The sequence below is a fragment of the Camarhynchus parvulus genome, chromosome 7, assembly GCF_901933205.1.
Source record: "Camarhynchus parvulus chromosome 7, STF_HiC, whole genome shotgun sequence".
Lineage (NCBI taxonomy): Eukaryota > Metazoa > Chordata > Aves > Passeriformes > Thraupidae > Camarhynchus > Camarhynchus parvulus.
Window position 1 is genome coordinate 18,840,069 of NC_044577.1, and position 24,174 is coordinate 18,864,242.

The 24,174-nt window shown below is 39.4% G+C and overlaps 2 protein-coding genes across 2 annotated transcripts in view; one reads left to right on the forward strand and one right to left on the reverse strand.

Annotated features, from left to right (window-relative positions):
• Nucleotides 1-692: 692 nt before the first annotated feature.
• Nucleotides 693-9,393, reverse strand: DHRS9 (dehydrogenase/reductase 9). The gene is made up of 5 exons (XM_030952468.1): nucleotides 9,346-9,393; nucleotides 4,983-5,313; nucleotides 3,164-3,422; nucleotides 1,775-1,938; nucleotides 693-943 (listed from the first exon to the last, which is right to left on the reverse strand). Exons 1-5 carry the CDS (start codon nucleotides 9,391-9,393, stop codon nucleotides 693-695), a joined length of 1,053 nt encoding a protein of 350 aa, XP_030808328.1.
• A 3,131-nt stretch (nucleotides 9,394-12,524) lies between these two features.
• ABCB11 (ATP binding cassette subfamily B member 11) overlaps nucleotides 12,525-24,174 on the forward strand; it is a 36,829-nt gene continuing 25,179 nt past the window's right edge. Inside the window, exons 1-10 of the mRNA XM_030952018.1 lie at nucleotides 12,525-12,600; nucleotides 14,321-14,423; nucleotides 15,006-15,027; nucleotides 16,256-16,303; nucleotides 16,395-16,443; nucleotides 18,243-18,484; nucleotides 20,165-20,252; nucleotides 21,142-21,275; nucleotides 21,939-22,110; nucleotides 23,847-23,971. Coding sequence (XP_030807878.1) covers nucleotides 14,348-14,423; nucleotides 15,006-15,027; nucleotides 16,256-16,303; nucleotides 16,395-16,443; nucleotides 18,243-18,484; nucleotides 20,165-20,252; nucleotides 21,142-21,275; nucleotides 21,939-22,110; nucleotides 23,847-23,971 — 956 coding nt within the window. The 5' untranslated portion in view covers nucleotides 12,525-12,600; nucleotides 14,321-14,347. The remainder of the gene's footprint in view (nucleotides 12,601-14,320; nucleotides 14,424-15,005; nucleotides 15,028-16,255; nucleotides 16,304-16,394; nucleotides 16,444-18,242; nucleotides 18,485-20,164; nucleotides 20,253-21,141; nucleotides 21,276-21,938; nucleotides 22,111-23,846; nucleotides 23,972-24,174) is intronic.

A 24,174-nucleotide genomic window follows, 5' to 3' on the forward strand; every position in this document is an offset into this window, starting at 1 on the left:
TCAAGAGATAGAAATAGTGTACAAGAGGCACAGTAATGTCAGCTAATGTTTTGCCATTCTGAACACGCTCTGTACAAGTGAAAGGATTTGCTATAGCCTACACTAATGACCTACTTCATCTGATAAGTGAAATCATAATCATTTTAACCTGCAAAACACACTGAGGATGAAAGAAATACAAATGCATATTATTTTTGTATTTTCCCCATAAATTATACTAATATTAGGAAGACAGTTAAAGTATGCATTTCGATACTCTATTTGCATAGAACAGTGAAGTTTTGATTTTCCCTAGAATTGCATACCTACAAAATTGCTTGTGGTTTTTTTCCTGCAGAATTGAATAATCAAGTGGTCAGATACTATAATTTTAATTTCTGGAATATGCTGCAATTTCTGGACCTCATTATTATTTGACTTCATGTCTTGTGTGAATAGTATTAACTAGCTTTGTAGCTGAACATTCTATGAATGCAGATCTTATAGAGGTATAATTTCTGAGCAACAGCCTTCAAAAACATGCTGGATTTACAAGCCTACCTGTGAACTCAGAATTTCAGGTAAGGTGGGGTGAGGGATGGAGAAAATGTCTTCTGAAAAGAATTTTAACAGTCTAATAACTGGTAAAGAAGACGACATCTAGTTTTGGTAGGATAAATCTTTATTTCTGCACAGCTGATACTGTGTTAATACTAGACATTCATCATAACTCCATGAACTGGTCTCCGGCTCTCTGCTGGAGCTGGAAGTGTAATATGCAGCAGCATATCAGACAGACAGCTCGGGGCATAGGAGAGAAACAGCCAGAAGAACTTTGCATTCCATCCAGCCCTGTATCGTGTCCTGGGGTACTTTGCTATCAGGGCATGTTCCATGCATTTTATGACATTAGAAATATCATAGTCACACAGTCTTTTCACTGATGATCTTTGGGCTTTTATATCTGTAAACAAAAAAATAATCCTGAAAGCATTTATATGCAACATCTCTGTAAGAGTGTTCTTTACATCCAAAGGTTTGGCTACAGCTTCAGGCTTGCTTTAAACTGCTGTATTAAGTACTGAGAGCAGTATAGCTACAGCAAAGCAGGGACAATAAAGGCTACAAAACACCCAGAAGTTCAATATACAAAAACCTCCCTGGCCTATACTTGAGCCAGACGTTCTGTACAGTATGTTCTGTGTCACACTGCACTGACTTTTCAGATACCAATAAGCAATAAATATAGCATATGGCCATAGCAGCTCATTTGCACTGGGCATCCTGCCTGTAAGTATTGAGGGACAAGGAAAGGTAGCATGACCTCATATCTCACCAGTCTCATGCGTGAACTATGATCTCAGGCCTCATCTAACATACACATTAGTAAAGAACAGTCAGTGATGGGTCCTTAATGAGCATTAATGGTGTTGACTAAATGTTCACAGAATCTCAGATAGATTGAAGTTGAAAGGGACCTCTGGCATCAAGCCCCACTACTTAAGCTGTGTCGCTTAGACCAGGCTGCCCAGGACATGTCCAGATGATTTTGGATATCTCCAAAGAGGGAGACTCCACAGCTGCCCTGGGCAACCTGTGCTACTCCTCAGTCACCCTCACATTGAAGTGTTCAGCAGGAACATCCTGTGTTTCAGTGTGTGCCCTTTGCTTTGAGTCCTATCCCTGGACAACACTAAAAAGGGCTTGGCTCTGTTGTCTTTATAGCTTCAATTCAGGTATTTATATATGTTAATAATATCCCCCTGAGCTTTCATACAATTCTTTTTCTACTTACATTCAGCTAAGTATTTTTCTCCATAGGAATCCCTGATCTCAGGAGTCAGTCTGTTACAAAGTTTGAAGAGGTATTTCTCAATGATATCTGAATTAACTTCTTCTGCCTTAAAGAAACCATGCTCAACAATGCTGACTTTCACTCCAAAATGCCGCATTTCTATCCTAGAAGAAAAGAAACCCAATAATCTCCCCGACCATCCAATTATGGCACAACTATGAATCATAAGTAAGTTGAAAATCTGTCACATTAATATCTGAGAATTTTATTATCTTAATGTATCAGAATTATTTTGAATGGTTCAAATTAGATTCATAACAGTGTACTTGTTCTGTAAAAGCAAAGCAGACAACTGAGGGAAAAAAAGCAGTGTCAAGTAGATTCACAATTCTCTGTGGTTTATGTTGGACTCTTGCAAAGGGTGTAACAGCTAAGTGCATCTTAGTCATATATTATCATATGAAAGCTTTTGACAATTTCATATACTGTTGCATTAATTTAGTTCACAGCAATAGTAGATTATTAAAGTGTCTGAAAAAATGTAAAAGTGAAAAAAATCTTCAACTGGATTAGAACTTTATTCTCTATCCTATGGCTAAATGGCTATGGTTAAATTATTAAATGTTAATGCAATAAAGGTTAGTGAGCTTCCTCATCGTGTAGTTCCCTCAATGTAATTTTGAGTTGCAGTGCAATTCCTTTGGCGTGAAAATGGCATTTTTGTCTTGCTGGGCAGCTCAAGAGACCAAGATGCTCATGTTCTACAGTGTGTAAAGGAATGGACCACATATATGTTAGATATTAGTTTCTATTTCTTTGGGGTATATGGTTTCTTTAAGTAAGTACTCATAATGGTTTGAAACCAGCTTTCCTAGTCATTCTGACTCATGCAGACTTGACTCACTGGACTGGGCCTTAGCTTTCTAGAAGCAGTGCAGTACAACTGTTTCAGCAAAGGGTTTTCAGCTTAATTTTCTGAAGTTACAATTACCTTTGGTAGTGTGGTTGCTGTCTGGAATTGCCCAGCTCAGATTATTGAGGAGAATTAGAGCAAAATATACAGGCAAGTATAACTTGCCCAAGAAACTGGATGTCTGACCAAGCTATATTGTTGATTTACTTTCAGGCATGCACTGGATTCCCATGCCTGATTTCTGCATGATAACAACTTGTCTGGGACATGAAAATTTTCCAAGTGCAGCTCCTTGCTGGGTCTGTCCATAGTACTGGAGAGCAAAATCTTAAAAAAGTGACCAGTCATCTTATTTTCCTTTTCCCCTTTAGGCAAGATTTCCAGAGAGGAATCAAAATGGGCAAACATACAGTCACCCTTCCTCAGCATGTCTGGAATTTGCTCTTGGATTCATGCATGTGTTTCTGGCTACTTACCGTAAGGTGTCAGAGAAAGCTTCCATGCCCCATTTGGACAGACTGTAGCCACCCCCTACAAAAGCCATGAGACCTTTGGCATTAATTAGATTGACAACTCTTCCCTCAGCTTTTTTCAGAAGCGGCAGAAGCTTGAGTGTGATTTCAATCAGTCCCAGCAGGCTAACATCCAGGACTGAATGGAAGTCTTCAATCCTCAGCCATTCGGTGGGTCCTACAGGTGCTGTTCCTTCAGCATTGCTTACCAAGCCAAAAAGCCCTAGGAGGAATGCACAACCATTTATTGCAGTGTATGGCAATATCTTGCCCTGGAGTATCATGTGTACATTGGGAACCAAGCACACAGTCTGCAAAAACTTCAGTAAAATGAATCCAGTTATCTGGGGTTTGCTTGGATGGTGTACTTTGTATATCTGTTAGAATTTGCTGAAGAGCGTGGGTAAAGTGTTGAAGAAAAACTATTTTGTTTGGAGATGGGCCACCATGCTGGGCTTTATTCAGATCCGCTCAGGTATGTAGGCTCCTAATACGCATTTGTATTCTTGTGAAAATCAAATGGTCTGCATAGAAGTGGAGAGACTGATTGTTCTGGTTTGGGGTCTAAAGGTCCGAACCAAATGTGTATAATTAGTCAATGCTTCTAAAGATACTAGCTTAGCCCTATGTATTGATAGTGCTGCTTTACTACCTTTATAAATGACTCGAGGAACTTTAGATAAATAGTGACGTTTCCTAGAGTTTGCTGAGGACAGCCTGTGCCTGAGGGGAGAGGCCGAAAGTCCAGCACTCAGCCTCCATAAAGAGTCTTACACACTGAGGGGAAGTCATTAGCAGTGGCTACCCTGGCTGAGAACCTGGGGCTTTCTACAAGTTGGGAGCAAGAGCCTGCTGGAGGACGTAAGTGCTAATAATTTTGTTAAACTTGCTCTCAATCTCTGCATTCAAGAATGGTTTGGAATATTCACGATAAGGCCAAAAGCCTATTACAAGCTTTGAGAAGAAAGTCTTACGGTAGAAGATACATGTTTTGCTGTTTTAAGTACTTAATTTATTAATAAGCCTATTGAATAGTTGGTGTAACTGTGTATTACAACTGGTAGTTACAGTGCTGTGATGTCCTTTGGTAGCCTTTAGTCTGAGCTATCAATGCTGATAAATGTATATTGCCACAGTTGAATATATTTACCATGCAGATCTTTTTAGCCTTTGCCAAGCCCATCACTGAAGTCTCATAGGTATCAAAGGGTGAGCTCCTCTTCTTTTACAGGAGTACTCAGAGGTGCATGATAGGGGTAGTGAGAGCTACCTCTGTAACAACTCTAACAAAACTGGCTGAAATTGCAAGTGTTTCACTGTTGCAGTCAGTGCAATTGTTGAGTACAATGCAAATGTCAGACTTATCCAGGCATGCAAAAATATACTCTTATCTTTACTAGAGGAGGACTACAGAGGCCCTGAATTAACCATTTTTAATTGAGTGGGCTGAATTGTCAAGAAAATTTTCTGGTACACTTAGTACCTTCCTTCCACTGACATTCTTCAACTACACCAGAAGGAGTTTAAAAAACACACCTGGGAATGATCTGGTTTTAACAGACCAAGCAAATAGATTTTTAGGTATCCTGTTGGTGAAAGTAATGGACAGCATTGCTGGAGAGAATATCTTTGAATTGAGAAATTATAGAACTGAGGAGTGAATGTGTTTCATCAGTGAGATTAAAAATGCCCCTGGCAGTGAGTAGAGAGGCAACAGAACTTCTAGCTAGACTAGATTTGGTTATATTGAATCATCTTTCCGAGAAGTTCCCTTGTCACTTACCCTTGCCAGCTGTCTGTTCAGTCACAAACACCACAGCCCTGGCAATGCTGTTGGAGTCTGCTAAATTCAGGTTCACTGTCTTCAGTGAGAGTGAAGAGCAGCACTGTAGCTCTTGTCTTCCTTTTTCTGTGGCACATGCAGCAATGACACAAAATCCCCTTTTGTCCAGCCATTTAGCCAGTGAGTTTCCAAGTCCAGTGTCACAGCCTGTTATGAAGACATGCTTTCCATTCAGGTTTCTCACTCTGTATCTGTCTCTGATGATCCAGTAAATGATAAGAGAAAGCATGGAAGCCAAAAGTCCTATGTGCAGTGAGTCTGAAAGTGAGAGCTACAAGCAAATAAGTTAATGATGTGGAAGTTCAATGAAACAAATGTGCTCAGCCAACCCTCCAACTTCCTGAGACACAACTCCTGTTAAGGGCTTTGTTTCTGGTTGCAGCCCTTCCAGACCACTGTATGTTAGAGGAGAGCAGGAATAGGAGCTTTGGCACAATGCGATCGGGATCCATGAAAAATGTGCCCCTTGACAAAACCTTCTGTCTCTTTCTTCTCAATAGATTTTCCTGCTTTCAAGCTTTGCTCACCGGACTTTCTAGTCAGCTCTGTCCTTTAAGGACATTTCAGACTGAAAGGAATGACCTTACCAGTTCTGACAGGTTTTATTTGTGGACATTGGTCATTATTTATGCTGATACCAGAGAGAGAAATTCCCCTGGGAAAAAGGATGATTCTCTTTGATCACTTTTATGATGCTACCCAGGCTGCTTTTCTTATCTGTAACACAGAAGCAGAGTGACCTCAGGAACAACTCAAGAGAAGTGTAAGCTGCAGTGGTGGATCTGATGACTAATTTGTCATGTGACTTGTGTGACAGTGAGTGATTTGCTGTCTACCCCGTAGACAAGGTAGACTTTGGGGCAGTGCCTGAGACTTCCGTCACTTGTTGCCTGTTCAGCAGTGATACACAGCACAGCAGAACATACCATTTAGATAGTGTGGTTGTATAAAGAAATGTGGAAATGCATGGAGATATTGCCTTAAAAAAAAAAAAAAGGCACTGAGGAAACTCAGGGTTTCCTAACCTTGATAACCTTGATAACTGATTACTAGTTTTCTGTTTGTATTTTGGTTTTTACAAGAACTAAACCAAATTAATTCATTACAGCCAATTTTTATAGGACATCCAGTAAGCACATTCCAGACATCCTGTTAAGAGAAACTTTTTCACAGGTTCTAACCAGTCACCTAGGCTCTAGTTACCTACATAGGTGTAGACGTGCAGACATCTCACCTTTAAAATGTGACATTTTTAAAGCCTGTCTTCTGTGTAACATTATTTCTATCTCAAGACATGAATATTAAAGGAAGCTCAATATATTAGGCCTGTTTGCTAGAGCCTGTCTGTTGTTCTTGTTCCTATAGAGTTCATAAGCTGTGATTTGCATTTATTCTGATCCTAAATTTTGCTGTCACGTCACCAAGTAGGTATGGAAAGAAATCTCAGAATTTGATAGTGAATGGATGTTGAACTCTCATTAAATAATTAAATCAGTTACAAAGCTAATAAAGTATAACAAGGGACAACACCCATTACCACTTAATGATATTTGAGTGCCTCAGTAGCCATCAATATGAACTTCTGAGCTATTGACTAACGATCTCTGATTTTAAACCATTAAGCAAATATATAGAGGTAAGAGTTTTCTCCTTCTACTGCAGTTTACAGGAGGGTTTTCACTGAAACCCTCCTGTAAACTACAGTAGAAGGAGAAGAAAACTGAAATCCCAAATTTTTGGGTGTTTTGCACTGCTTATTTTAGTGGCCCATCTCACTGTTGTTTTGAGGTTGATGTAATCAGCCCTCTAGCTCAGGTAATTTGGTAAGACACTTGGCTTTCTTGCTGTGAATGTCCCTGTTAAATTTGATAAGGACTGCAGTGTTCCTGAATGTGTGCACTTTGAAATCATCTTTGTAATTTTTCCCTGTGTTGGTGACATTTATTTTCTGAGAGGACTCAGAGAGTGCTCTGACAAAGTGCCACCACAACGATGTGAAAGCACTCAGGCTAATGAAGGCTTTTGTAATATAAAATAAAGTTTGAAAACAGAATGTTGTAGCAGCTGATCATGGATCCCCCTGTCCATTTGCAATGATGTGCCAGGCAATGACATTTCCTTTGCCCATTTAGAATTTGGAGCAGTGCTAGACACAAAAAGAGAGAGGACCTGCTGTCAGCAGACTCTGGTAACCCCGTGCCACTAAATCACAGCAAGGTATTTGGCAAGCTAGTGCAGTGATATATATACATAACTTTAGGACTCAAGTTTTCTTTTTTCCAATACAAAATTAAACAAAATAATTCAAGTTTTGGGTAAACAATTAACCTAATTGAAAACAGGACTTGTACATCACATCTTCCTTTCTTGGCTGTGCTGCAGGGAGGAAGCAGTGGGCAGTGAGCTTGCACTACTGGAAAACAAGTTAAATTTGAAACTAGGCTCTGTAGATAAGTCCTGGAATGTTTGGCCAGGATGCCAACCTGGCTTCTGCAAGGAAAATGCCAGGGATTGCTCTGGTTAGTGTTAGCCACTGTGTTTATGTAGCAATTATTGGCACAGAGCTCTCTAAGACAAAAGACTAGGGGAGGCAGCTGAGAGGGCAGCACTGTGGAGTCTCCACTGCTCTTCTTTTCCCTGACAGCTTTGGGCCAGTGTTACTAAGTCTGTATTTCCTGACTGCCCAGTTCTTGCCACATGATAGCACTCCCTCTCCAGTAACACAGTCACCAGAGCATCATGGTAGGTTTTGCTCTGCTGGAGCCTTCTGCCATATGTATTCTGCTAGATGATGGATTCTGCTGCATAACTGGAAGGAACCTGGGGTCAGGACCAAGTGAAAAAGTCCCAGTTAAAGTTCTCTCACAAGAAAATCCTCTAATTCTGTGAAAGTACAATGTTATTCAAAATATCTCTTGTTTGATAATTGTGAAGTTCTACAAAAGCTAAAAAAAAGCCACTTGGCTTCTAAGATCATACTGATTTTGAAATAGCTGCATGGAATGGCAAACAGTGCATTTCCAGAGAAAATGTCAGTGTGATATTTCAAGAGTATTGACATATCTTCATAAATATTGCATTTGGATTAATAATGTAGCCAGTAAATAACTAAAGGCAAATTCTGTTTTCCATCAAACTTTGATATTTGCCTGGCAAGTTGAGAACTTGTGTGATAGAGCTTGGCTTCTTGTGCCTACACATGTGCCATTATAAAAGCAATTGATTTTAGAGAAAAGCAGCATCACTGCATTGAGAGCCCTCTAAGATCCCTAGATGATGCAAAGTACAGCATCCCTCTGCTGCTCTGCACTAAAGGAAACCAAAGCACATAGACCCCATAACTGAAGGAGGGTGTTAATTTACTCCCACAGGAAGTTTGCTTATGCCGAAGAATTTCAGGCTGGGGTGTTGTGTGGGGCCTGTGTGTGCTTTGGATTCCTTCACCCTCCACTGTGCAGGCAGTGCAGAACTCCAGAAGTCAGTGCTCTGCAAGGGGTAGAGTGACCTGCCAGGCATCCTGAGGAAGAACTGCCAATGGGAAATTTAGGCCCTGTGGTTCTTCAGAATGAGCACTCACATAGCACACAGAGGAAGGGTTATATATATCAGGCAGCCCACTAAAAGATCATCCAGCAGCTCTCCAGAGTCACCCTTCCATAGCTACAAACCTCTAGTTTTCAGTTAATTAATTGAACAAATTGGCAGGAACAAAACATCAGATCTCTTGGGTGAGCTGTTCCTGCACATGCAGAGCTTTGCACTTCTGTTTCATGGAAAGGGAGTGTTTTTTGGTATGCTGTGGAAATATGTGATAATTTGGTTTGGTGGGCAACAAAGAATTTAGGATCTTTATTAATATTTTACCTGAAAAGAAATACACCTTCAAACTCTCCTACACAGCATTTTGTGGGGAGATGAATGTAGTCTGGTATAGTGAGTTTTCAGCTGATGAAAACTCTGTGATTGTATCTTCTTTGTATAGCTTATACTTCACATTTACCACAGCATCATAAAAGCCCTAGGAAAACAAAACCATTTAAAATCTTAGGTCACTGACCCAGTATTTGAAAATTGAAGTAGGGAAAGATTCCACATGTTGGGAAGAACATTTCTGAGTTAGCATTTTATTCAGACCCTGTAAGTGTTACGATAAGCAACAATTCTTAAAATTACTCTAGCAAGGAAGGGACTGCATATTCTCTTGTCTGTGCACTAGAGAAAAAATGTTTAGCTCTCTTAGATATCCTGCAAATGGATATAATAGGTACTGCTCACTATAACAGTAGATGTAAGTTCTACTCACATTCTGGGGAGACATCTGCAAGCTCAGTCTATACCTCCACATGCTCATGAGTTGCCTTCACCAGTTATTTCCAGTGTCAGAATGTAGAAACAGCCCAATTTGCTCATAAACTTGTCTGCCAAGACCTGCATGTTGGTTAAAAAAAAATCTCACGAATTCTGTGTCTGGTGGTACTTTCCTCATCAGCACATCAGCAGGGCCCCTCTCCCTGCTATTGCTAATGACTTGTACTGTGATCTGTCTATTTTAGGGATGTACTTGGTATTAATCTTCTGGCTATGCTCTATGCCTGCCTCACCTACCTATGTTGTATAAGCATTGCTGGCTATATATAGTGATTTAAAGAGCCTGGGGGACTGTCAAGGCTCATTAAGGAGAACTAATCTACTGAGCTGAGGCCAACAGACAACAAAAAGTCAAGCAAAGCAAGCAGGACCCAGAACCTTTCCCATTACTGTGGATACTGAAGTAATGCTACCCAGAAAAGCTTTCTTCTGCTAAAACCTTTTGCTGTCAATGCTGAAGTCTCAGAAAAGAAGGGAGCAAGTACTGCCTCTTTGCCTCTGAAGCAATAAATTTGCACCACTAGGCTGTGGGAGTTTGCCTGTTGTCCCTGAGCACAGGAGGGAGGGTGCAGGTTGGAGCACCTCCCCTGCTGAATTGAAGCTTAGGCTGTGTGAAAACATCACTACTGCAAAATACATTTGGGAAGAGCCTGCATATCTGGGATTATACTCCAATTGATTTAGTAGTGAATTTATAAGTAATTATTGATGATGGATGAAATTCTGCTTAGAGAAAAAGTTCAGTTATATTTCTCTGTGAGCACTCTTGGCCCAGAAAACAGAGAATGCCTAATGCAATCAACTAAAAAAAGATCTAAAGAGATTTAAAGAACCGAACTTTTAAAAGATTGCTTGTGGACAATCCATCTTTTGCAGGGCAAGATGCAATGAAGTTGCACTTATTGTGGTCAAATTCTGCTCTGGCTAAGCTTAATTTAAAAGGAAATTGCAGTCACTTGACCTGTTTTTAAGCATAATAGTAGGAACAGGATCACTGCTTTTATTTTCTACTCATACATCTGCTTTCTGCTCTGACATGGCAGGTTTAAGATATCCATTTTTACTGCAAGCCCTATGGCTGCTTATGGTTCTTTACATAAGTATGTATGCTGGTAAAATGCAGCTTCTTGTGCTGGCTGGAAGTTACCCAGCATGTTGTAAAAGTTGCAATTGAGAGATGCTAGTTTTTATTGCTTTACTTCCTCTGCAGCATCAGTAGTGAAGAAAGTATGAAGAAAGATTAGGTAACTGCCTTCCCTGTGTAGTGTTTCTGAGTTCCTTTAGGTCAAGGAAATTTTTCTCTTGGCATATGTATGCATGCAGAACAGACCCAGTACACAGGCTGGCTTTCCTTCTCTTGCAAACCTTATTAAAAGTACCATTTTCTTTATAATATCCCTTACCCTGCTTGGAGTTGCTGTATTCCTTTGCTGAAGCATTCGTTTGCCTGCAGCTGTGTTGCAGTCTATAATGTATATTTGTAAATCAATATAAAAACAACAGAGTTTTGGCTTGATCTGCAGTCTGGTCAATAAACAAAAATAAAAGCCAATTTAGCTGGACTGAAGAAAAAAAGCCTGTTTTTGCCATGACAACAGACATGTCTACAAACATGGAACTTAAACTGATCTCTGTGGGCTTTAATCAGTGAGTGGAACTTTATATCAAATTAATAGAAGTGCTGTAAGTATAAGGCTTTCAGTTAGAGTGCTTGCCACAGTCTGTTTTATCTCCAGGCTGCCAGGGAGACTGACAGGTCCAGTCTGTCTGCCGCTGTCCAACTTTGCAATGTAAAGATCTACCTGCATTTTTTTATAGAGGCCACAAACCAAAAATGAAAAAAAAACCAAAAACCCAAAGGGTTCATCAAGAGCTTGCCAGTGTGAACTCTGCTAAAGTACCTTGAAAACCAAAGGCATTGCATTGCCTTTGCTCCTGAAGAAGTCAGTGGGGATTGAAATAAAGCAGAGTACTGCTCATCATATAATTTTCCTTCCAGCCTTTCCACTACCATGAAGGTAACTGTCCCTGCACTGCAACTGTTTGTTTTACTCTGGCTCTGTGCCGTGGTGGACTAAATTATTATCACTGTGATGTTACCTCTAATAGTGTTATTCTCAAATCTGTGCTGTGTACAGTGGTATAGCTGGAGACTTCTTTTTGTAAAGTAGTGGGAGCAGACACTGAATTTGCACTTAGTTATGCTGTCATTGTAAACACAGTAATGATGCTAACCGAGGAAAATTGGATTTCTGCTTAGCTACATTTAATTGTGACAACTTTTGGGCATGAGGCTTTATCATAGGAAGTATGAGAGCACAGAAGTCTTGAAGAGACCTGACAATCACTGTGATTAAGACATTGTCTTTCTATCTTGTCCTATCAGTCAGGAGCCTCTGTAGCGAGAACTGATTTCACAGAGGAACTAAACCCTGTTTGCCATTTCCCTCTAAGCTATGCAGTGGTATTGTCTGAGGTCATAGCACTGTCCTCATCAATGTCCCTTATTGAAAAATCCATGGAGGGCTTGTATCCAATGAGAATTCACTACTATTCAGGAGCTTCCAGGCTGTAAAATCTTCATTTCAAAGGAAAAATTGGAAAAAGTTAGAAGCCGTGTGGAAACGGGCAATCTTAGTTAGAAAACTAAGCTTTTGAGCAAGTTTTTAATCTGAATTTAGCTTAATCTCTGAACCAATTCTCACGTTATTCAGCTGATGTTGCTATGGACGGTGGGGACAAGAGCATACACAGTTATTGTCTGCCAAACAAAGTCACTGATAAAATTATGCTATATTAATTCTTCCTGGGCGTTCAACTGTGAGTTGTTTTCCAGAGAACTGTCTGGTCTCCTCATGTATAATTGTTTTCCAAGTGCACTGACTTTGTTTTCAGATTGCATTAGTCAAATTTAAACACTCCATTAGATGTCAATGAACTGAAAACATTGTGACCTCATGGTTATTGACCCAGGTGCAAATAACCAAGGCCCAATTGAAAGATTCAGTTCTGACAAATGGGTTAAAATAATGAAAATATGCTGGAAAATGCTTGAGTGCTTTACTGACTAATTGAACAGGGTCCTTGCAATTTGTTTATGATCCTATGATTTTTCACAGCCACAGGTGAGTAACAAATTTGTCCTGTTTATTATTTCAGAGTTAACTGATGACACTTCCTGAACTGAAAGGTATTGGTATTTTTTTTCCTTTGGGACAATTTAACCTAAATGCTACATTTCCTGTGCACAGTTAGTGTTGCTGGTTTTTTGGTTTGGTTTGGTTTTGTTTTTTTGGTTTTTTTTTTTTTTTCAGTTTTATTTTTTTTTAATGGGACTGTTTGAAGAACAAGACACTTAACTTCTATTTTGAAGCAATATATGTCTTTCTGCATAAATGCTATCACCAATATGTGAGGAACCTAACTTCAGAGAAACATGAAGGATAATGCTTTCAGGGACAATTTTAATTGTTTTTTTTTCTCCACCCCTCCACTCCCATTTATGTTAAATAAAGATCTGATCTGTATAAAGAGGTGATTTGAAATAGATTTCAAAGGAGTTTGGATCAGGTCCAAATGTTACTCCATTTACAGGATGTGTTCCTTTGTTAGCATTTTTCAATATTACTTATTTAAATCTGGATTTTGAGTTCCTGAAAGATTTTTGTTTCTCAAAAATCCAGCAGCTGCACTGTAACTGGCTAGAGCAAGATGCTATTTCATTTGAGTGCAGTTTGAGTTTTCTCTGCTACTAGGTTGTATTCTGCACACGCATGGGTAGGTCTATTACCTTCTATTTTCTCTGATTTCTATTATCTTGATTTTAAATTGCAGCATCAACAACAGTATTTTTCAAGATGTTCTAAGTGATCCTCATTAAACATTCAGACCCTGAGGAAGGTTATTTTAATAATCTAGTACAGCATGTTAATCTGCTATACTAATCTGTTTAAGTAAGCTAATGAATGATGCCTAAGGAACAGGACAGTAGTTGATGTGTTGAGCTTTAGAAAAAATAGGAAAAATGATTCAGAAATGTGGGACAGTCAAGTCTGTCAATCATTGGTGTTTTCCTACTTTTCCTGTTACTTAAAACTGTATCAGCATTCAGGCTTTAAAAAAAGTTAAAATTATCAATTACAAATTTGATAAACATTTGTTAAAATGAAATAAGGACAACTGAACTATGTCATGTAATGCTTAAAATGAGAGGTTGTGAGTGTTTTATACAGACATATAACCATGTAACTGTTGATACTTAAAGACTGGGAGAAGGTGCAGTAGCTATGCCTTGGGATACATTACATTAAGCAAAGATGTAGATGAGATAACATTGCTTGTGAAAGGGCTTATTTTGGGGATGACTTCTGCAGCATTTCCCCCTGGATGCATCTTGGATGCCAGATGTCAATATGGCCTTGGAGCTTCCACCATTCTCCCTTTCTGAGCCCCAGTAGTTCCCTGTCATGATTCTCCCAGGTGTTGCCAGTTGGGACAGCACAAGGCAGGGGCAGGTTCTGCTGCTCCCTTGTAACTGAGGCAGGATTTGTCCTGTTATGGTCTCAGCCTCTGAGTTACCCTCCCAGATGCCACCCACAGAGGCAGTGGTTCACTTCAGCAGAGCCATGCCTGGGGACAGGGCTGTTTGCCAGGAGCTGCCAAGCCCTGCAGGGCAGCCTCCTCATAGGCCTGCCAGCGGTGGGTTGGGCACTCTCTGAGGTGTTTTTCTATGCTGTGGTTTCACTGAGTCCATGACATCTGTCCTGTTACAACTTGTGCTGTAATCAGTGGTGTCATCCTGGGATCATGAGGGCAAAGGGGCAGTTTAACACAATGTTGTTTTATGTTCACAGACAAATGTAAGCTGATACTCTTTCTTTTCCCCATCCCCACACCCCATCTCTTTTCAGGATTTTTGATTGAAGTTCATAATCATCATGTCTGACCCAGTAGTTCTGCGTAGCATCAAGAGACTGGGAGAGGATAATTATGCTTTTGACTCAGATGGCAAATGTAAGAAGTTTATTCTTTAGTCACCTCCTTAGGTTATAAAGCATGTAGAATAGGTGGTGGGTGGCCTAAGCAAAGGAAGTAGTCTACGGAATACAAGCAAATAGTCTGTGGAATAAATAGGGTTATATGGTACCTGCTGTCATAAGTATGCTGCCCCCAAAACTTTTCTGTAAAAAATATAATAATCCCTACTCATGGACAATCTTTATGGGTAAACTAGCAATTTCAAGGTATCTGCATAGGTTTTTACACTCCGTACTTTGTTGTACAAGTAAAAGGGTTCTGTTGAAGAAAAAAAAGTAAAAAGTGCTGTCTTACACAGTTTCTCCCAACAAACACTCATATTTGTAGTCATGCATATATTCAGCAGAATTCTAATGAGCTAATTCTAAGATCTTAGCTAATGCTAAGATCTGCATTCCCTCTTCTTATCAGAGCTTGTCTTTTTTTCCATTTTTCCTTTGCAATATGCAAATGATCAGGTCCCATGGAGTTCTAGAGTTTATGTTTCACATGTCTATAGAAGGTTATGTACTTTAACAATAATCATTAACTAGACTGTGCATTTATTTTCCTTCACAGGTAACAGCTTCAAGAAATCAGGGTAAGTCATGTACATTATTGGAGCAATCAATATTTCTAGGAATATTCAAAGAAGTTAATGTTATTGGATCAAATTGATGGAATATTTATTTTTTTAAAAAAGCTGTTCTCTAGTGGGTGAACCTCCTTATTTGAGACAACTGTAACAGGTAGACCAAAGCAGTCCTAGAAACTTTCAAAAACACAAATATGATCTTCCTTCTGAAAATGTTTTTGATATTCAAATTTATCTTTCTTCAGTGTTTTTAGTTTGAGAAATCACTTTTTCAGGAATTTTAATCAGACTTGATTAATTTCTCTTAAAACTTAGCTGTGAGATTTTAAAACAAAAGGTCTCGGATACTAAGATTTAAGTGTAGAATTCTGGATAGTTAAAATTTGGGATGATTTACAGAATTTGACCTTCAGCTATTATTAGAGGTCTGATTGGAATTAAGAACCTCCTCATTCCGAGACCTTTGGACAACTCTGTATCAGGCTGGACAGTAACAATACTATAATTTGAGCCAACTCTTTCTGACACTGTGTACCCAGTCTGGGAGCTACCTCTAGAACAGGAAAATCAGAGTATCTCTTAATTTTTCCTGTTGTCAGGTTACCCATCTAAGAGAGCACCAGCCCAGTATTAGAAGTCTACCACGTCTTTCCACCACGAAACCCAAGTTCTGTTGGACTTTCACGTGTAACACGCATGTGATCCATACATACATGATGGAAAGCTTCCTTTAGGCTTTCTAGGATCTGGTTTCTGAAAACAGTTTATGACAAATACAGCTTGAATAGTTTGCTTCATTAAAACCAAACCAAAACAACCCACCACAAACAGAATATCCCTATTCATTCATCACTGAATGTACACAGCTGATGATGATCCCTTGCTACAGGAACAGGAACTTTCTCTGTCTTAAAGGAAGGATTATCCAACAATTTGGGCAGTAGGTTCTTCTTCTTTAGCTGACCTCAAAGAACCCACAATCTACATTATAGGAACAGTGTGTTGAGGAGCTGCTTATGGAACAAAGTATAAACCTTTAGAGAATTTTAACCTAACCTCCATTCTAGTCTCTGTCTAAAATTTCAAAGAACCATCAAATCACTGATTCCAAAGAAATCCGAAAGAAACAGCTTGTCTCTTAAAATTCTGGGCAAAATGTCTCAAGTAAAATGTAATTTTAGAGAAGCAACCAAGAGAATAAAAGTAATAATGTAAAATCTTATCTTTTTGCCAGAAATTTCTATGCATCTGAAGAACCTTTTATAGAGAAGAAAAGTGAAAAGTGAGTAAAGTTCAATTCTTTATGCTTAGCATATAAAACAAAATATGTACTAAAATATAAGTTCATGATTTTATGTTTTCTGTTGTTGAAGGTCATCAAAGAAGAAAGAAAATAGCGTTCATGTTGGCTTCTTTCAGCTGGTAATGAAAGCAATGTCTATAAATATTTGACGTGTATTGTGTTGCAGAATAAGTGATAATAACCAATAAGGTTGTTTTGGGGTATAGCTTGACTAAGCTGAACTTTTAAGGATTAAATCTTTTGGCCTGAAATCCTACCAATAAAATTCAGTGGGAATTCACTAGAACCCCTTGCCATCTTGTCAGTTTGGTGTCAAAAATGTCTATTAAACACATTATATTTAAGCTATAGATACATATATGGAAATGAGTTAAGTTGCATAGCAGGGATTTAGGTGACTTTGGTTCATTCTTATTTCTACCAAAAATCTTCTGTGTGATATTTGGCAGATAATTTAGCCCCCTCATAATTGTTCCATGGGTTTTAGAAGATTTGGTTGCAATGGAAACTTGTGGATGCACAATACCATATGGTATGAGTTACATCTAGCCTTTGATGTAATTCCAATGGGTTAATCTAAATTTTAAAATAAATGTAGTCAAGAGGTATCCAACCAGCAGCACGCAGCTAAGAGATCTTACTACTCCTGGTTTGCACACAGCCCAGTCAGTTAGTCTGTAATGTGTCCAAACAAGTACGGCCCTGACTGTAGCAGCAGGCTGGTGCAGTAACATCCCTTGCAATGTACCTGGCTAAGTATCTCAGCTCCTGGTTGGGTGGAGACAGCAGTCTGTCCCCACAGAGGGCAAGCAGAGAGGTTTGCACAGATATTTAACTCCTGAAGTGCAGTTGGTAAATACAGTATGTTTGCTTCAGATGTGCTGAGAAATCAGATATCACATATCTGTGCATTTTCTGTGTAGTTTTTTTTTTAAATCAAGTGAATTCCTAGCTAGCTTCTTATGAGCAAGGTTTGTAAAACAGTGGTAGAGGTACAGTTTTCTTCTGACTTTGTTTTCTTCTTTTTTTTGTAGAAGGACGTTTTATTTATTTATTGTTTGTGTTAACTGGTTTTGCCTTTATATTGTCTTTGCCCTAATGTCCCTTTCCATATATGCTGTAAATTCCCACCCTTTCTTCTCTAGGACACATTCTAGCACCTACAGAACCTGGACAGGTTCTTCAGAAGGCTATGATTCCTCTTGACACCCCTATTTTTAAATGTATAGCATTTGATACTGATAGTCTATATGAACAGTTTAATCTATATATTTGCACCTGACTTCACCCTGAGAATCAGATTTCCAACCATCATGACAAAGGCAACTTAAATCACTGTATCTTTGCCGAGCTACCCGTGTGAAAACTCTTTTCTACACATTTCTCTCAGATTAAGAGCCTGGCTCAGCCAAAGCATTTCAGAATGAATTTCAGCTATGAAAACTTGCTCTGAGATGTTTAGTTGCTTTCCTACCACAGCACCATAGACTTCTGAGAAATTGGCTGACTCTATTCAGAGCCTCTACATAATGCCCTAAGGCTTTTTCCTTCCCTCCCACTCTCTCCACTGGAAGTCTACAAGGCAGACTATACATATCAATTATAGTTACTATTTTTAATCTCTTACCTAGTTTCTGGAATGATGATCATGCAGAATGATATTGAGCTATAATGTTATCTGATAATACATTCATTCACATGTTAAAAGGAAGCTTGTAATAATTTATGAGGCTGTAATCACAGATGTAATTAGATTAGATTGGACAGAGAGATTTTTCTTCTTTCTATATTGAAGATAATTCTGAAATTTAAAGAGAATGTTTTTTTATCTCATCCACCTAATTAATGATTTATCATTACACAACCAGTATGAAGACTGCCTCGCAGCAGAGACCATATTTTTTTCTTCCCTCTTTAGTTTCGATTTTCATCATCTATGGAGATTTTAATGATGGTTGCTGGTACTTTGTGTGCTATTGTTCATGGAGTGGCCCAACCCGCTGTGTTGCTTGTGTTTGGTGCAATGGCAGACACATTTATTGAATATGACATAGAAATGCAAGAGCTTAAAGACCCAAACAAGACATGTGTAAATAACACCATAGTGTGGATTAATGGAACTATTCATCAGAATGAAAAGAACACCACAATAAGATGTGGGTAAGTATGGATGTTATCATTCTTATCATATCCCATTGTTATCGTAGCTTGTCAGAGAATGCATTGCTATTGAAGGTTCTGTTCGGCCTCTAAATCTTATATTTTCTGTTCATAAGATGGTTCTGGTTACATAGTCCTGTTTCTGAGCTGGTGATATTATCTGGAGGGACAGAAGGTCAGCTTGGATCTTGGTCTTTCAGTTATAGCTGTCAGCAAGAATATTCTTCGATTATGATTGTTTGGATAACAGATATATATGTTACATATCTGAGTTCATTAATCTATTTTCTCTGATTACACTGTAGGTAGTAATGACTTCTGGTCATTCTGGTCAGAACTTAATTACCTGTAGGTGCCTGCTGACTTCTGAGCAAGATACCTAAACTTTTGTCACAGAGAGAAATGAGCATTTCTAGAATGCAATTCATCTTAGCTTATGGGGGATGTCTGAGGCAGATCAAAAGAACTGCCCCATAAGACTTGCTGTTTCTTTCCATTAAATATAATAAATGGAGTCTAGAGAATTTATTCAGATACAGATATCTGTAAAGGCCAAATTTGAACCTGTAACCTTTCCTAAGAATCATTTCTTGGTGCATCATTATAAATCAATTCCTTATCCACCGAGTGGTCCATCCACCATGTCTCTCCAGTTTAGAGTCAAGGATGTCATGCAGGATAGTATCAAATGCTTTGCACAAATCCAGTTAGTAGATGATGTCAGTCACTCTTCCCTCATCCATCAATGCTGTACCTCTGTCATAGAAGGCCACCAATATGTCCAGCATGAGTTGCCTTTAGTGAAGTCACACTGGCTGTCACCAGTCACCTGCTTATTTATCATATGCCTTGGCACAGTTACTAGGAGGATCTGCTCCACTATCCTAATTGTCATGTAAAATTGTTCTGGATATCTGTGTCAGATAACTTAGGTTAACAACCTAAGTTGTTTCCATGACTGTTTTTTGTCAGAGATCAAGTCAGGCACAGAATGGTCCCTTGTGGCTTAAAATTTCAGGGTACAAAATTTTGGGTAAGTTAAATAAAATTTGCTGTTCTGCAGGATGTTTTTGAAAAAGTTTTCTAAATGCATAACCTATAACAACCTATTTCAAAGTAGATTAAATGCAAAAGCAGCAATTCATTGTCCTTCACTGATATTAGGAGTAATTATCACTACTACTTGTGTAACAGAACAAATGATCATTTTAGATTAGTAAGTTTATGGTACAAAGTAATATTTTATTTGACTTTAGCAGCCCTCACTTCTCCCTATAAAATGCAGTTGAAATTTGAATGTTATTAGTTGCTTGGCACAAAACAAGCACATTCAACATCTAATGAAAACTTGTTGGGCAGCTCTTCTCTGAAACACCCTCTCACCTGTGCTGTTTTGGAGCAGGCAGTCTGGGGGCATTTCCTGGGGACTGCAGGGGTGCTGCAGGATGGTGGAGCTTTTTTTGGTAGCTGCCAGCTCCCAACCCCTGTGCAACAGCCAGAACAAGGAAACCAGCCACTTGCAATAGCTTTGGTATTGGGAAACAATGTCTCTGTTAGCTAAACAAGCTGACTTCCACCTCGTCTGAATCTAACGTGAGGATCAGATTAGAAACCTGTGAGAAACTTAAAAAAGTATTACTCACTTCTTTTTTCCTTTTTTTTTCCTTTTCCTTTTTTTAGGCTGCTGGACATTGAACATGAAATGACCAAGTTTGCAGGATACTATGGAGGAATTGGTTGTGCCATACTTGTGTTAGGATACCTCCAAGTCAGTATTTTGTTTTCCATTTTGATTTCAAAGTTTAAATCACTAAATAATTAAATTTATAATTATTATGTTGGTTTTAACTGCTTAGCTACTTATTTGAGCAGAACAGATGCTTTCAGTTCTCATTCCATCACTGAAATATGTTAGCTCTGGCAATCTGAGTGCTCCTAGGATTTGGGCATGCATACCTTTGTAAAAGGATGCATTTTACCCACACCACAAGCAATACTTGATCAAGTGTAGTTACTATGGAATCCACATGCCCTCCAAAAATAACAGCTGAAGGGCATGCAGATTCCCAGTAGGCATCTCAACTGTGCTGAGCCCTGTTTCTGTTACAGAGATATTACAGAGAATACTAGTGTAAAACTAATGTTGAACAAGAATTATACCCTACATCTTCTGTAATAATTGTTTGGTCCTTATGACTGAAGGGAGTCAAAAGCTTGGATGATTCCTGCAAAGTCTGCTGAACGGCCCATGGCTTTTGAAACTTTTTATAATCGCAAACATCACTTGTCAATCTCCCTTCTGAAAACTATCCAAGAATTTTGCAGAGGTAGGATGGCTGCCATCTCTGTATTACTTATATTTGTAGATGGAAAAAATGTTGTCCATATGGCAGTCATGTAACAGCATAAGTAATTTAACTTGCCTCTCTTCCCATTTTATCAGAACTGAGACAAATGCCTGATCCAGAGGCTATATAAAATTGTTGGATTATTTAAAGACCAAAACAGCTATCATGTCTATGCAGCCAGAATGTATTTTACCTGAATAGTAATTTTATCAACAGCCTTTCCCATTCTAGTCAGATTGCTTTTTCTGATTTCTTGAGAGTAGAAGGACTTTTTTACTGCAATTATCAGCTATCTTGTGCTTTTCCCAGATCTGCTTTTGGGTTATGTCTGCAGCTCGTCAGATACAGAAAATCAGGAAAGCTTATTTCAGGAAAATAATGCGAATGGATATAGGCTGGTTTGACTGTACATCTGTAGGAGAACTGAACACTCGAATTTCTGAGTAAGTAATCTAAGAAACTCATATGCTACAGAAAATATTTTGCAATTCCTTCCAAACACTGCAGAATGCCAATAACCAGGCATGTGACAAACACCTTTTGGTAGAAATACAGCTATGTTTGTGGGAGCAGCAACCAGACTGATTAGCTCTCCCATCTTTGAACTAAGTACCATAACTGTTGAACCACAATTATTTCCCTTTCATGCCTTGTCTGACAGCAAATGTCTGGGTGGGTGGGTGGTGGGCTAGATGGGTTTTGGGGTGGGGTTTTTTTTCCAGTTTGTCCTCTCCTTTCTTCTCCTTTTGTACCCAGTCATTTCAGCGTGATCTGTAATTTGGCTGCCAGAGCACACTTCCTGAATCAGCTGGGGCACAGTAGGAAGAGCCAGCTAGTGAATCAGTCTGCTGCCAGAACATTTCCTGGGAAAGGACAGTATATTCTCTGCAATATTCATGCCTAAAAGGCTTCTCCATTGCAAAGGCATCAGGTTTTCTCATTGTACTCCAGGGTCTTTGTGTGGGGTAATGGTGAAAGAATAGGGATGAGGATGGGCCCTCTCCAGTGAAAAGCAACTAACCCAAATGGGGCCAAGACCTGCAACACAAACTAAAGTTATGCTCACCACTCTTCTGTTGATTTTTGTTGCTGTTATTGTTTTCCAGTGATGTTAACAAAATTAATGAGGCTATTGCTGATCAAGTAGCAATCTTCATCCAGCGCATAACCACCTTTGTAGGTGGATTCCTCCTGGGATTTGTCAGTGGCTGGAAACTGACCTTGGTTATCATTGCAGTCAGCCCTCTGCTTGGGGTTGGAGCAGCTCTCTATGGCTTGGTAAGTGAATTGTGAAAGATTCCCATTGAGCAATAATGGACAGGAAAGATCTGTCCAGAAAGCTGTGAGGACTGGTGAAGTTGATCACACCCCTTTAAAGTCAGGAGAGACAGATTATGGTCCCAGTAGCACTGAGGGAAAGGGGAGGGATGGAGGGAGGGGTGTGGTAGAGGGAAGGTGGGCTTTACTCTCACTTTGTTTTTTCTGATTCCCAGAGTAATAAAACCTGTTTCTTAGAGGGGAGTGTAAGCTTACCTTCTTGGGGGTCCTGTGGATGGGTATTAATGCTGAGATCAGAAGCTGGTCTTTGCCTTTCTCAATTACTACACACCTGCTTTAGATGGCTACAAGACACAGGACTTCATTTCTCTATGTAAATTAGTGACTTTTATGGGTGCTAAGTTTCAGAGACATAAAATGGTTGAAAACAACTACTCAAACTTACCTCAAGCTGTCCCTGCTCCCAGAAGCTGCTGCACTTCTCCAGTTGTTCCTGTTCTGCTTCTCCATCCACTTCCTACAAACTTCCTGTCACTGTACAAAGGACAGTGAAAAGGGAAACTGCAGGATCCTCTGCCCTCTCATCTCCTCTCCCACACTCAGCAGGGCTGGGTAATTCCTGCTCATCTTCTTCATTCTTCTTGGGTTCAGTCCTTTGGCAATCTCATTTCTTTCACATCAGGAACAGCTTGCTATCATTCTGCTATCAAACATCTAATGTAACTGTGACTAATTTCTTGTCCTCCAGCTCTGCTTTAGCACCTTGTGCTGGCTGCAAGTAGTTGATATGAATAATGACTCATGTGAAGTGGGAGAGCAGAAGCTTGGCAGGGAATGAAATAAAACAAAAAATGTTTTTTCTTCATTTGTTCCACCTTATTCCCCTTTATCTTTATAATTTTCTCCTTTTCCATTCTTACTTTACCCATCTCTTTCCAGACACATACCTACTTTTAAGGTTTTCCTCATTATTAGCCTTTCCAGCCCAAGTCTTTGTTTTACACCATGAAGAAAAGAGACCCAAAGTCAATCTAGCCTGGTTTCCTGTCTTCAAAAAGGACTAATAGATGCAAGGGATAGGGTATTTGGAAAGAGAAAGCAAAGACTGACACATTACACTTTTAATGATGTCTCATTCCCAAGTCAATGTGGTATCTCTGTGTAGAATTGTAAATTACTACATTTTCTTCCATTAATTTGAGCAGTTTTTTGAGTCTAAGTAAGCTTTTGGCATCCAGTAAGCTTTTGGTTGCTGTGTAGGGACCTGTTTGCTATCAGCCCATGAAACAAAGCACAGTGGTGGCAACATCTGTTTTTATCCTCCCCCACCACTACAGTTACCTCTTCTTCCTGATGTTGGGATCTGCCATGGCGGTTAAAGGGCTGCTCCTGGCACTTAAGCTCCCCCTTCCTCCCTCTGTGCACAAACCCTCAGTGTGCAATCTGCTTCAGCCCAGTTAGAGCAGAGAGAGGGAGAGAGGGAGGGAGGCAGGGAAAGCAGGAGTTGTCAGCTGCTCTTTCTAGCTACTTGGAGCAGAGCTGTTGCAAAACATATGCTACAAAGGTGTATGCCCTGGCACTAGAAGACCTAAGTCTTTGAGTGTGCAACATGCCTGGAGTGCAGGAGGTGACCCAGTGCAGAGCAGCCAGCACAGGGTGATAGCCAGCATTGCTCATCACTGTCCTTTTCTGTACCTGAAGTTCAGGTGTAACCAGCCCTGCTTATGCTTTTGTAGGCTGTGGCAAAACTAACAGGCCGAGAATTAAAGGCTTATGCAAAAGCTGGAGCTGTGGCTGACGAAGTGCTCTCATCCATCAGAACAGTGGCTGCTTTTGGTGGGGAGAAGAAAGAAGTTGAAAGGTTTGTTTGAACAAACTCTAAGGTCTCTGATTTCTTTTTCCTGAAGCAATGTAATGCTGTAATGCACATCAGATTCATAACAATTCACTGCTATATTCTACAACTATGACTGTCTAGTAGCTTTGAAACTTATATGCATGTATATTTCAGAAATTTAGGTTTCAAGTAATGTATGCAGAATTAGTTTTAGTCACAGTCTATCA